At 53.0% G+C, this 13,426-nt stretch overlaps 3 protein-coding genes across 3 annotated transcripts; 1 reads left to right on the forward strand and 2 right to left on the reverse strand.

Moving 5' to 3' along the window:
* Positions 1–450: 450 nt before the first annotated feature.
* B0T23DRAFT_197337 (aldehyde dehydrogenase domain-containing protein) lies at positions 451–2,409 on the reverse strand. Its single transcript, XM_062833319.1, has 2 exons — positions 1,757–2,409; positions 451–1,694 (listed from the first exon to the last, which is right to left on the reverse strand). The coding sequence occupies exons 1-2, from the start codon at positions 2,203–2,205 to the stop codon at positions 713–715; spliced, it is 1,431 nt and encodes a 476-aa protein (XP_062690962.1). The 5' UTR covers positions 2,206–2,409; the 3' UTR covers positions 451–712.
* Positions 2,410–6,612: 4,203 nt separating this feature from the next.
* Positions 6,613–10,734, forward strand: B0T23DRAFT_321738 (uncharacterized protein; the record flags this gene model as incomplete). The annotated part of the gene is made up of 4 exons (XM_062835256.1): positions 6,613–8,257; positions 8,310–8,639; positions 8,700–8,929; positions 8,980–10,734. 4 exons carry the CDS (start codon positions 6,613–6,615, stop codon positions 10,732–10,734), a joined length of 3,960 nt encoding a protein of 1,319 aa, XP_062690963.1.
* A 477-nt stretch (positions 10,735–11,211) lies between these two features.
* On the reverse strand, positions 11,212–13,011 carry B0T23DRAFT_455295 (uncharacterized protein). The gene has a single exon (XM_062841227.1). The coding sequence runs from the start codon at positions 12,969–12,971 to the stop codon at positions 11,244–11,246; it is 1,728 nt and encodes a 575-aa protein (XP_062690964.1). The 5' UTR covers positions 12,972–13,011; the 3' UTR covers positions 11,212–11,243.
* Positions 13,012–13,426: the final 415 nt, after the last annotated feature.

A 13,426-nucleotide genomic window follows, 5' to 3' on the forward strand; every position in this document is an offset into this window, starting at 1 on the left:
CCTACAAGTTTTCCCCCACCAGACGGCCACCAAATAGGAAGGCGGCTGACGGCTGAGGACGCCGAGTTCCGATATTTTGTAGTGTAATATCATAAACACTTTTGCAGAACATCTTCACTACATTATTATCGCCTGTCAGCTTGAACATTTTTCTTATCCTTATCTACTTTTTATAGCTGGCAGTTTTTCCTCTTTGTTTTCCCTCTCTCCCTCTTTTTTTCCTTTTTTTTTCCTGGCTATAGGCTCCTTCTCAGTTATTTTTATGGCAATGCAACACCTGCTTGCTTCTCGAATTCGCGGTCTTGGCAATCCCTGTAAACCGTCCCCATGATCAAAACATACGGAGACTGCGGATCTTTGCTCGGCGTGAGCCAAAAAAGGGGAAAAGGAGAGAAGAGCGATGATCACTACAGCAGCGGTGGTCCTTTGTACGTAAATAGGAGCAAAACGAAAACACCATGGCTAGTCACATAATAAGGCGAAAATATGCGTACGAAGCGATTCCCACGAGATCCCATTACCCACCATAGCCTTACTTAGTAGATCGCTCAAACACACATCTATCAACGCACGCTTGCTTGCACTGCTGCCTTCCTCTCTCTCCCCCTCTTGATGATGACCTCGCGATGCCTACTCAAAATGTACACATTGCCAGACTTGTCCCCTTTTCTTCCCCCCTCATCTACCCAGCCCATACTTCGCAAACTCAAACTCAAAATTTGAAAGTAACAGTCTTACTCTTAACCCACTCCGCCAACCCCCTGCTGGTATTAAACCTCCCATATCCGCTCGCCTTCGCGCCACCGTGGGGCAGCGTCGCCTCATCATGCACCGTCATGCTGTTAATATGCACCGCGCCCGTCTCGATCTCCTTGGCCATGCGCAATCCCCTTCTCAAGTCCTCCGTAAACACGGCGCTCGTCAATCCGTATTCGGTATCGTTGGCGATCCTGAGCGCCTCCTCCTCGGTCTCGATCTCGTACACGGCCACCGTGGGCCCAAAGCTCTCGGTCTTGTAGATGTCCATTTCGGTGGTAATTCCACTTACAATAACCGGGCGCATGCGCGTCGTGGTCTCTTCTTGGGCGTCAGGGTTGCCGTACAGCAACTTGGCGCCCTTGGACAAGGCGTCCGCAAGGAGCTTCTTGTTCTTGTCGACCGCGAGGGAGTTGATGAGGATCGGTGCGGGCGTCGGGGGCCCAAAGATGTTTTCGACGGCGCGGACGAGCTTCTTCTCGAATTCGGCGCGGACGGACTTGTGCACCAGGATACGCTCGGTAGACATGCAGATCTGGCCTGAGTTGAGGAAGGCGCCCAGGGCGCACTGGGTCGCGGCGTTGTCGAGCTCGGCGTCCTCCCAGACGATGGCCGAGGCCTTGCCGCCTAGCTCGAGCAGCACGGGCTTGAGGTTCTCGCCGGCCAGGCGGCCGATGATGCGGCCGACGGCAGTGCTGCCGGTGAAGTTGACCTTCTTGATCTGCGGGTTGGAGATGAGCGAGCTGGTGATGGCGGGGGCGTTGGCGGGCTCGTGGACGAGCATGTTGAGGACGCCTTTGGGGAGGCCGGCTTCGTGGAAGACGGAGCAGAGGCCCCACATGGTGCGTGGGCAGAGCTCGGTGGCCTTGAAGATGGCGGTGTTGCCGGCGGCGATGGGGTAGAGGATGGAGCGGATACCGAGAATGTAGGGGGCGTTCCTTGCAAGGTGTTAGTGGAATACATCCCATTTCTCTTAGCCGCCGCCTAAAGCTGGACTCACCAAGGGGCAACGGCGAGAACAACGCCATAGGGCTCCTGCAAGACGAGGGCCCCCGAGTCGGGATCGTTGACTACGGGGAACGAGCCTTCCAACGTGTTGCATCTCCCAGCCACATCCATCAACAAGTCCTTTGCAACCTGAATGTTGAAGTCGGCCCATTGGCGTGGAGCACCCGTCTCGTCCATCACGTACTGGCCCAACTCCTCCTTTCTCTTCACCAAGATCTCGGCCGCCTTGTGGAAAAGGTCACGACGCTGGTTAGGGTGTGATTTCCTCCATGTCTTGAAAGCTTCTGCCGCGGCGTTCACGGCAGCCTGAACCTCGGTATCCGTAGCGCTGCTGCACTTGTGCACAACCTTTTGGGTTGCTGGGGACGTGACATCAAAAGTCCTGGACGTGCGGACTTCCTCGCCGTTGATGAAGAAGGGCACGGTATAAGTTTCGGCCATGTTGTCGGTTGTTGAAGAAAAGCAAGGGGATTGCCAGTACAATCCGGGGTATCTAGAGCTGGGGAAAAGATTCAACTAAGCAAGTGCAAACGACTAGGTAAGAAACAGATATTGATCAAGGAAAACGAGGAGTACATAGCGAGACCTCGGCCAGTGTGCGTAGGAATGAAGAGTTCTTCAACATGGCATTTACACAGTACGTCGTAGCGGATCCCGAGGACGGAATGAGTGGGACTGATGAAGATCTTGGTTGCCCACATCCCCGCAGCACCAAGCGAAAGCCGGGGAGTGGGTAGCAGTGATGAGCCGGTGAACTATAGGCTACCGGTTGAGGCAGGACATCCCGGCTAAAGTTTGCAAGTCCGACAGCGGTGTTTTGATTGGTCTTGATTGATGTTCACCATGATGGATGGTGGTGACATTGACGAGTGAGGCTGTCACCAACAGTTTGGTCCGTATCTTTCTTCTGACGCGCTCCTTTGAATTCCCAAGCCGTCAGGCCTGGTTCCCCGGATATTCCATGTGGTGGTTACAACTCTGTCTCGGCCCCAGATCTGATATGCAAGGGTCAATGATACGGCGACACTGACAATAACAGCGCCGATGACTGGACGACGACCAAGGGGACGAATTAATCAGCTATCCACCAACCAGAGCGTACAATACCTCCCGTAGCTGTCGCGAAGCACCATAACCACCCCCCCATGGGCCTTGGCAACCCTTTGGCCAATCCATGTGTGGGGTCCTCAGTGGGATCTAGGCGAAGCGGAGGTGACTTTCGGCATCTGTCTTACAAATCCCTCTACTTTGAGGCTCAACCTTGATACGACGACTGGGGGTTCCCGCGTTTATCTGGTTGACTCGGGGATAGCTTCGGGAGTTGAAAAGGGTGCCTGACGACGTGACCCCCCACGTGAACGGGGCGACGTGGAAGTGGGAGGATTCGAAGGTTGAGCGGTGCTTGTCGGGAGCCATGTGGGGGTGCTGCGTCCGCCCCGTCTGGCAGGAAGACATCAGTGATACGGAGTGGGGTGTATGGAGTCTCCGAATCGGAGACCTGCCGAGTCAGGTCCGAGGCCGGACTCACAATGGATGCCCGGAGGGTTTGCTGGGAGGAGCTATCGGAGCCGGTAGATCCACATTCGGACACGGAACGGATGTGTTGATGCTGATTCTTCTCGAGAGCCTACACCCTTTTTCCCTGCTGTTTATCTGCCAAGGCATTTGCCGCAGCGACAAAGGGTTGAGGCAAAGAAATCATGTCAACTTGTTTGCGCTCAATCTCTTTGCGAGTAGGAGGTGGGCGGTTGCAGTTTGCCGTGAATCAATTTCTCATGTTTGGCCGTCACACTACTATGCATGGCATGTCGGATGGTCACTTTACTAGTCGCAGTGCCTGTCTCTGATTTCTGAGACCTGAGATGTGCACAATGCCTGTTGTACTTCCGACATAGTAAATGGGACTGATGGAATTGAAGATAATTCAACCCAAACACCAGATTGTCCCATCTTAGTGTATCAAGAGGAACGCAGAAATGACGGGACGCGGAAGGTTCAAGCTGCTGAGGAAGAGATGATTAAAAGGCGGGGTTGCTGCCAGCCCTTGACAGCTACCCGCCAACTGGTAGGTTGACTGCGTTCTGCCTACCTACCCGAACAGGCATCGTTCAGGCACGCACGTCCCTCCAACCTTCCAAAGTCTTCTTCTTCTTCTTCTTCCTTTTTTCTTCTTTGAAAGAAGCATATGGTCATTAATACCTATCTAGCTTGAGAACCAAACTTGATACGAGTGGAACTCTAACACAATGGGTCGCACCTTGTGCCCAGATCCCATGTTGGTTCTGTCCGAGGGATTGCACTTGTACTGGCTCCCAAGACAACTCTTCCTTAAAGATGGCATTTCCCAAGCTGTGGTTACACGAACACGCCGGAAGGGACGGAAGTGTGCGGTACACAAGACGGGAGCGCCTGTTGGCCGATTCTTCTCACGATACGGCTGAAGCGCCAAACGAATCGAGATGCACACCCACAAGGCCACAACTCACGAACCGGTGACAAAGTCTGGGCTCGATTGGGCCGCCTTGAACCGCCTTGGACCCTGAGGTCTAGACCGGGCTATGGGCTTGCCATCCTCACTCCAACAGGGTCCTCCCCCGGAATTCCAGACAACGACAAGCGAAACCAAAGCTTACGGCGCACTCGATATGTTGGACGTGTCCCGGCCTTGTTTCCACTTGGTAACCCTCGGTGGTCTCTTCTCTTCCATATCCCAAGAAAAGAAGGCTTTTTAGGCCCCGTGATGGCTTCAAATCGAGCGCAACAAAACCTCACTGGTGTTTTATCTTGTCGCCACTCGACCGCTACATTGATATCGTCCGATCTCTCCGCGCTTGTACGCGTCGACGCATCAAACCACTCAGCTGCAAGCAACTTGAAGTGCTCTCGCAGACTTAGTGAGGCGTAGCGACGACCACGAAAGCATGGCGAATGAAGTGCGCTGCTGTGGTCTGTCCGCTGCCCCGTCACGCCTTTACCCTCTCCAAGCCTTCATCGTTATGCGCATGTGCAATGAAAGTGTTGTCCTGGTCTTGACACGCCCGAATATTATAATGACGAGACGGCTAGTCTTGCAACAATCACCGACATGGGCCAAGAACAAAGTACGTGAAAGTTGTTGAATAAAGTATTCGATTATAACGGCCTGCCACACAGCCCTGTGGATGGAGGATGAATGCTTGTCGATACTTGACGGAATGATGGGACTCGTTGGAAACATAACGGATGCGCTATTACCTGAGGAGGTTTATCCTTTCTTAGAAAGTTCTTTCTTCGATCCCTCGGATTGGGCAATGAAGACGGTTACCTGTCACAAGGTCCCCTTTTCCACCCACTCAATCCTCCCAGCCGGCCCCAGCAAGACTCGTTTACCTCTTGCACGCACCGCAAAGTCACAACTTTTGCAGCTGCCTTACCTCTACAAGCTCGCTCAACCGCACCTCCCTCCATTCTCCGTGTGGTGGAGCCAGCTGCAGTTCGCAGTTCTTCCTTCCTGTCACTTGGGAGATCTGCGACCTGGCCCAGACCTACCTCAGGTTAGTACTTGCTGGTAGGGCCTCGCTCGGTTAGGTTGCCTTGCCCTAGTCGTAGGGCCAATCCATGTACATAGAAAGAGTGCTTTCCCTCTTCGCTGCGGCTGCATCTGCTGGTTTTAGTTTGCTCTGCTCGCTCCTGCACCTCCGCTCATTCTCCAGCTGCTTGCCCGCTCCCGTTTTGTTCTTTCCGCTTCAGTCCCACTTCCACTTCCACTTCTCCTATGGGCCTGGCAATCTCAACTTGACTAGTACCTAGCTCAGGTACTTACTCTGAACCGGTGACCGAGAAGTAGCGAAAAGTCTCGGCCTTATAGTTCCACTTCATTCTTCCACTTCATTGACTTCTTCCATCGTTTCTTTCTTCCCACCACTTCCTCGTCGACTCCCGTCCCATCGATTCCCAACCTCCAGCATCCGCTATCTTCCACACTGCGCATACACCACCTCTTGGGATTTACTTGTAGTTTGACCGACAACTACCGCGGCGTACAACCACGGAAGAGCTTGCTTCAACCCCCCAAAAAAGCCTCGCGATTCTCAAGACAGCCAACGACACAAGGCCAACTAAGCCTATAGTACCTAATCTAATCTCGTACCGACAAAAAAGGACTGATCACTTTCTGCATTGACACTACATACGGAAATTGTTACCATTGGGCTTCGCCGGCTTCGTTTCTCCCTCGTTGAAACATCCAGCCAAAGGATCGGCTACGCCCGACGCTTCCTCTCCGCATTCCAGTTCCCTTGCCCCAGTGGTTACCACCCGCCCGGTTGATCAACCACCTCGGTCACATCCCCGACAGCCACTTTCCGACCGATATTCGAGCCACGGACGCCATGCTCAAGGTTCGACTTCTCCAGTCATAGCATCAGAGGTTTTTGCCGTCCTTAAACTTTTAGCCTTTCTTTCGTCCTTTCCGAGCTTCCCAGGTCGACAAGTATCCAACACGCTTCTGCGATCGAACAAGCCCTGCCGATTTACGAGCTCCGCAGACCAACAGGATCTCGTACGACCCAATTACGGGACGACGACATGGGCCCCGGTCTTCGATCCTCCCCAGACGACAATGACAACCCTGTCTTGCAGGACGAGCCCCGGTCCGCCCGCCAAGAGACGCAACTCCCACAGGACCCCGACATGCCATCAGCACTACCGGAGGGGAACTCCGTGTCTCATCCCGAACCTCCGTCGGAAAGTTTAATAGATGACAGGACAACCTTGTCCCAGGGGAACTCGGAGCGCCTCTGGCGAGGCCCGCCTTCCATGACTCCTCAAGTACGCCGAAGTCAGTCGTCGAGCCCTTTGCGCCTCACAATGCCCTTCATAACTCCGGGCCAGCTTGCCTTTTCGGCCATGCAATTTCTACCCGTTCCAATCCTGGTCTTGGATAGCCTCAAAACAGTGGTACTGGCTAATGAGTCCATGGGAAGGCTACTGGGAATGCCGTCAGATGCGACGGGAAAGGGGGATGATCTGTCTTCGACAATGGACCAACTCCGTGGCCAGACCCTGTCTCAAGTTGGTATCGATCTTATCCAGGATGGCATGCCGGTTTGGATTGCATGGGAGCACTTTTTGGACCAGATTGCCCTCGAGATGGGAGTTGGAAACAGCGGGGGAAAAGAAATCTTGAAGTCTGTTTTGCAAACTGATCCCGACGGAGACGCTACGCCACGCCAAGCAGAGCTCCCTCCATCGGCTTCCACTTCTTCACCGCGGTCTAGATCGACATCGGCTCAACCAGGAGATGGCGTGTGTGACGGGGATGCAGGCAACACAACCTGCCGCCCATCACCAAACGCTGTTGTGGATGTGGTCATAGTCAAGAGAGATATCGCCCGGTCAACATATCATACCCGCGCCCGGTCAGAAAGTTCTACATTCCACGCACAGGCCAAGATGATCATTTCGGTCTGGCAGTTGAGCCCGCAGCAAACCTTTTTTACCCTCACTTTCACCAACACCGATTCCAAGTATGTTCCCCCGGTTGGTGCCAAGAAGCTGGCTGGAAGGCGTGACGTTTTGGATGCTGCTGAAAAAAAGTACCCTTATAGCATAAACGACCCTCCCTCTTTGACATCAAGTCGTGATTCGCGTTCTCGCTCTCCGTCCTTTCCCCTAAGTCCTTCTGCGGTCGCCATGTCTTCCAGTCCTTTCCCTCCGCTTGGACCTCCGTCTCACTCTTCCATCACCAGTGCTCCTTCCATGCTCCAAAAGATCACTGTCATGAAAGATGCCCTTCTGGATAAGACACAAACGCCAATCATCGCCATGTGGAAGGACGGGAGTGTGATCCTTCCCAACAAACCTGCCCGGCGCCTCTCCTATCCAGACCCTGTGCAAGGCGCTCCCCTCGAAGGTTTCAACCTCTTGTCACAGTGGAGAATGTGGACAGATGATTTCAGCAGACAGCTGGAGACCGATGAATACCCAATATCTCTTATGATCAAAAGTGAAACGCCCTTTGAAAGCTTCAGAGTCGGCATGCTGGGTCCAGACGGCGAGCGACTAATATTCGACGTTGAGGGAGCAGTGATTAGAGATGAGATCACAGGCGAACTTCTGGCGGGTGTGACAACATGCAGGGACATCACGCGAATCGAGCATGAAATCAGTCAGATCAAAGCAGCAGACGAGGAAAGGTTTAGATTGATATGCGAGACCATGCCTCAGCTCGTGTGGACTGCGGGACCAGACGGCGCACATGACTTTTACAATAGCAGGTGGTACAGCTACACAGGTCTGAGCGTAGAAGCTTCGCTAGGCGGAGGCTGGAGAACGGCGTTCCATCCCGATGACTTGGCCGAGGCTGACAAGCGATGGCAAAATTCAACTCGAACCGGCGAGCCATATGTGATAGAGTACCGGTGCCGCAGCAAAGATGGCGAGTGGAGATGGTTCCTTGGCCGTGCGCTGCCTCTGAAAAACAAACAAACAGGGGAAATTGAAAAGTGGTTTGGTAAGTGGCATTCTGTTGTCTCAAAAAGCATCGTGTCTAACCACTGTCATAGGAACCTGCACTGATGTGCACGAAACTATGGAAGCAAAGCTCGAAGCCAAGCGGACAAGACAACAGCTACGTAGCGTCATTGCTCACTCGCGCATGACCATGTTCGCTGTTGACCCCAATCGAAAGGTTACCTTGCTGGAGGGATCGTTAATATGGGATGCTCTCTCGCCGGAGTGTGGCAGCTCCTCTTGGTTTATCGGGAAGGATGTTTACGAAGTTTTCAACAACATCAACCAACAATTACCGGATGGCCAAACGCCTGCTTTTCTGCAGCCTCTTGAGTCCATACTTGGCGGAAAGTCACCGGTGGAACTGCAGGACCACAAGTTTGGTAAGTACCATCACAGATCTAAGCATTTGATTGTTTTGAAGAGTCTAACGACAGACTCAGCAGGTAGATGGTACCGCACCGGTTTTCAGCCCATTCTCAGGAGAGATCCTCTTACCGGAAACTCAACAGAGGATTTCATCGAAGGCGTCATGGGCTTTATAATGGACGTAACCGAATTAAAGGATCGCGAAAGGGACATTGAGGCTCAAGCACTGGAGAAGAGACAACTTCTAGCCAATGAAGCAGCCGCAAAGGAAGCAAGCCGGCTCAAGAGCCAGTTTTTGGCCAATGTGAGTTTATCAGCTCACTTCCCACATTGCTTCCGAACTAATCGTTCTAGATGTCTCATGAGATTCGGACACCCATTACCGGTGTGATCGGAATGGCGGAATTATTGCTTGATGTTGAGCTTGATGCTGAGCAACGAGAGCTAACGGAGAATATTTTCCGTTCCGCGAACGCACTTCTGACTGTAATCAACGACATTCTTGACTTCTCAAAGATTGAGTCTGGGCGACTGGATATCGAAGAAGTACAGTTTTCATTAGCCGTTGTTATTCAGGAGGTCGGCAAGATGCTTAGCTTCACCGCTGAGCGGAAAAGCTTAGCCTTTAACTACGAGATTTGTTCAGATATTGGGATTGATCTCGTGGTTATGGGAGACCCTGGACGTGTGCGGCAAATCATCACGAACCTGGCCACGAACAGCATCAAGTTCACACATGAGGGTCACGTTAAGCTACATGTCTCTGTCGAACAGGAAACGAACGATACTATTGAGGTCAAGTTCGTGATTCAGGACACGGGCATTGGTATTGAAGAAGAAGTGCTCAAACGGCTCTTCCAGCCTTTCAGTCAGGGAGATCCCTCGACAGCGCGGAAATTTGGGGGTACCGGTCTAGGGTTGACCATTTCCAAGAACTTGCTGGAACTGATGAAAGGGCGCATGGCGCTCGCATCCAAAAAGGACGAAGGAACTACAGCCACGTTCTGGATCCCATTCAAAAAGCCACAAAAAGCACAGTCGATTACCGGCCCGCTATCTGACAGATTACAGAGCGAGACAAGCGTGTCTTGTATCTGCCCGGCTCCGGCTGACCAGGAGTCAGGTGCGCTGAGCGGCGAGCAGAGGTTGGCATGGAGACAATCCTCGACAAGCCTCTCCCCCACCACCTCGCAAGAGGAGCTCTCCATGCCGGACCGCAGCAAGATCTTTATCCTGGTAGTCGAAGACAACGAGATCAACCAACAAATCGCCATCAGGACGATCAGAAAACTAGGCTTCCAAGTCGCGGCCGCCTGGAACGGCAAGGAAGCTCTCGAATACCTTTCTAAAGCCAGCACTGGCAAGAAACGGAAACCGGACATCATTCTGATGGACGTACAAATGCCTCTGATTGATGGGTACCTGTGCACCCACCTCCTCCGGCACCACGCCCCGTACAGAAGCTACGTGAGAGATGTGCCGATCGTGGCCATGACCGCCTCGGCAATCCAAGGCGACAAGGAAAAATGCAAGAGGGCGGGCATGGATGATTACCTGTCCAAACCTGTCAAAAGGACAACGCTCGAAAGGATGTTGCTGAGGTGGTGCACTACCAAAAGGGAAGAACTCTCGCCGGTTACATCGCAATGCACAGAGTCTGGTGAGCATTGTCAGAGTGCTGGTATTCCTGCTGTTGGGCTGAATGAAGAGCCGTCTGAATTGGACTTGAATGCGTATGACAACGTTGATGATCATGAAGGGTCGAATCTTGCTACGCCTGTGGGTCCTGGCCGAGTTGCAGAGGGGATGTCTCCAGGGGGTGGTGCTGAGGTTGAGCAGTCTCCGACGGCGGGATACTTTTCGTCAGGGTCAGGTTCTGGACACGGCGTGCCAGACGCGACAAAACCAACAGGAGACCCTGGTGAGCAGACAGGGCTTGGTCAAGCTGAACAGCTTCTTGATGCCAGTTCGCATCACCCATCACAACCGAGCGTGGCAGATATGACGACAAGTCCGGCCTCGATAGAGCGGAGGGAAGGAGAGGCGTTGACGGAGGAAAATCTGGGCAAGCTGCAGGAAGAACAAAACGAAGAATTGCAAAGCATCTAATAAGTAAAGGGAATGGGGTGGGAATGAAATGAATATCTTTTCAGCGGAAAGCGGAATCACTTCCTTTTGATAAAAGGGACATCAGACCTGGGGCATAAAATGTATGGACTGGGTTTGTGTACAGGTTAAGGCATGATATCAACGGGGTTCTTTGCTAGAACAAATAGCTTTATTGCCTCTGTTGCTTGCGTCCATGTGAGCATTTCCGAAGAAACATGGCAATGGACGGACAGATTCAGCGGAGATAAATGTTTGGGTGCGGACGAAAAGCAAGCGGTGTTGTAGGTAAAGAAGGGATAGGCGCAAGAAGCAACGTGATAAATTCAACGCTGCTAATCACCACATCTAAGGACTGTCATGACGGTGTGCGCTGACATCATTTGTTTTAGGTATTGCGGATCAGACCGGCACTTAGACTACCTCATTCAGCCAGCCAACCATCCATCCATCCATCCCTCCCTCCCTCCCTCCCTCCCTCCCCAAACTGAACTATTTTGTGACTAATTATTCTAGCCTCTCCGTCTCCCCTGAGCCGCAGCAGTCCTCCCTCCACCACCACCACCACCGGCATTACCCACCTGTCCCTCAGGTGTAGTGACCACACCAGAAGAACCCCCCGCAGCAGGCACAGCCGTCGTAGTAGATGGCACGGACAAAGAAGGATGTTCCCTCGTCAAGCGAGCGTACAGCCCCTCTTGCTCATCCGCTTCCATGGCCATTCTCCTTCTTTGGGCACGGAGGGCCGAGGCTTGTTGAGCGGCGGCACGTTGGTGGGCTTGTTGGGCCGCGACGCGCTGGGCGGGGGTTGTTGTTGTGGTTGTTGTTGTGGTTGTGGTGGTGGTTGTGCGGGGAACTGGAGTGGGTGGAATTGGAGGGGGGATGTTTTGGGATTGGGAGAGGCGGCGGCGGGTGTTGGTGTTTGTGTTTGTGAGGGTGTGGGTGTTTTGGTGAGGGGGTTGCTGCTGTTGTTGTTGGTTATGGTGTGTTGTTTGGTGACTGTGTTGGGACTGAGAAGCTTGAGGGTGGGGGGCACGTTGTTGTTGTTGTTGTTGTTGTTGTTGATGAGGTTGATTCACCGCCAGCGGCGGCGTAGCAATCACCTGGTTCCCAGACTGCGCTGCGACGGAGGGAGTATGGAACTGGATCTCATGGCTTTCAACTTGCAGACCGTAGCCGCCGTGCAGGTGGTAACCGGGTGGGAGAAGCATTTCCATTCCTTCCATGTTGTTGTCATCGGAGGAGGAAATAAAGGGAATGTGCGTGTTGATGTCAAGGTCCATTTCCCCTGCGTAACCACCGTATCCTCCTCCTCTTTGGTCGAGTCGTTGGGTTTCTTCTTCTTCTCCTTCTGTTTCGTCTCCTGCTTCTTCTTCTTCTTGGGCGCCGTCGTCTTGTCCTGTGGCAGCCGGGGTTTGCTGTTGTCCTGCACGTGTTCCCGTTGTTGTTGTTGTTGTTGTTGTGCCCCCGCGCAGTCCTCTTCTTCCTCTTCCTCCCCCTCCTCCTCCCCCTGGCATGGCAGATGGAGTTTCCACCGCTGTTGCTGTCGTCGTTGGTCCAGTGGGTGTGACTGCCGCGCGTGATTGATGGCCGCGTGGTTGTCTCCCTCCAGCAGCAGCAGCTGTTGTGGCTGGTGTTGCTCTAGTACCGGCAGTATCACCCCTTCGACCGGCCGTAGTGGTGGTGGAGGTCTGTGCTGTGCTCGTCGCCCTCTCTTCCACCTGAACCTGACTTTGCTGTTGTTGCTGTTGTTGTTGCTGTTGCTGCGCAAGTCTCTGCGCCGCCTGTCTCTGCGCCGCCTCCCGCTGCTGCTCCATCATCCTCGCCTGTCTCTGCGCATGGCGCTGCGCATAGTAGCTTTCGTCACCGGCATCATCTTCTTCTTCTTCTTCTTCACTCTCTTCTTCATCATTACCAGTACCCATGTACTGTTCGCTTATCCTTGCACCACCGCCACCACCACCGGTACCAAAGCCTAACCCACCACTGGCCCCAACATTCCCAACACCGGGATGTTCCCTTCCAAAGATCCTCGCTCCTGCACTGGGTTGTTGTTGTTGTTGCTGCTGAAGTGGTTGCGCGTGACCATGACTGTGGCCGTGACCCCGTCTCATGGCATCCTGACGGGCTTGTGTGCGAGCAGCCATGTCGCGGGCTTTTTGGCGCTCAAGGGCTCGGTCTTCATACGACGCTATGTCTTCGGCCGTGATGTTTAGGACTGTCAAGGGGCGGCGGAGCATCTTGTCTTTTTTTTTCTTTTCTTTTTTTTTTTTTTTTTTTCCTTTTTTCTTCTTTTTTTGACTGGTTTATTCCTGAGTGTTTTGGGAGAAAAGGTGAAGTAAGAGGGAGGTGGAGTTCAATGGTTGGGTTGCTGTTTGTTATCCTGCAAATGGGATGGTCGGAATAGCTAGGAGGTGTAGATGTCTTGTTGGGTTGTGTAATTGCTAAATTTGTTGATGTCGCTGGGTGACTGAGGTATTGTGATCAGAGTGAGTGAGAAGTGAATTGTGCGCTGTTGTGCGCCATATGACGGACGCCCTTGCGAACGGTTTGCGACGGCGACTATGTGTGTGATGCGGGGCACAATATCGATTGCGGCATAGAGTTGCACCAAAAGTCCGTCTAAAGAGGTAGGGATCGTATTGATACTCTCTGAATATGTAGAGGGAAAATAAAACGCAATGGTCCGTATGAG

The sequence above is a fragment of the Neurospora hispaniola genome (assembly GCF_033458365.1).
Source record: "Neurospora hispaniola strain FGSC 10403 chromosome Unknown B0T23scaffold_6, whole genome shotgun sequence".
Classification (NCBI taxonomy): Eukaryota; Fungi; Ascomycota; class Sordariomycetes; order Sordariales; family Sordariaceae; genus Neurospora; species Neurospora hispaniola.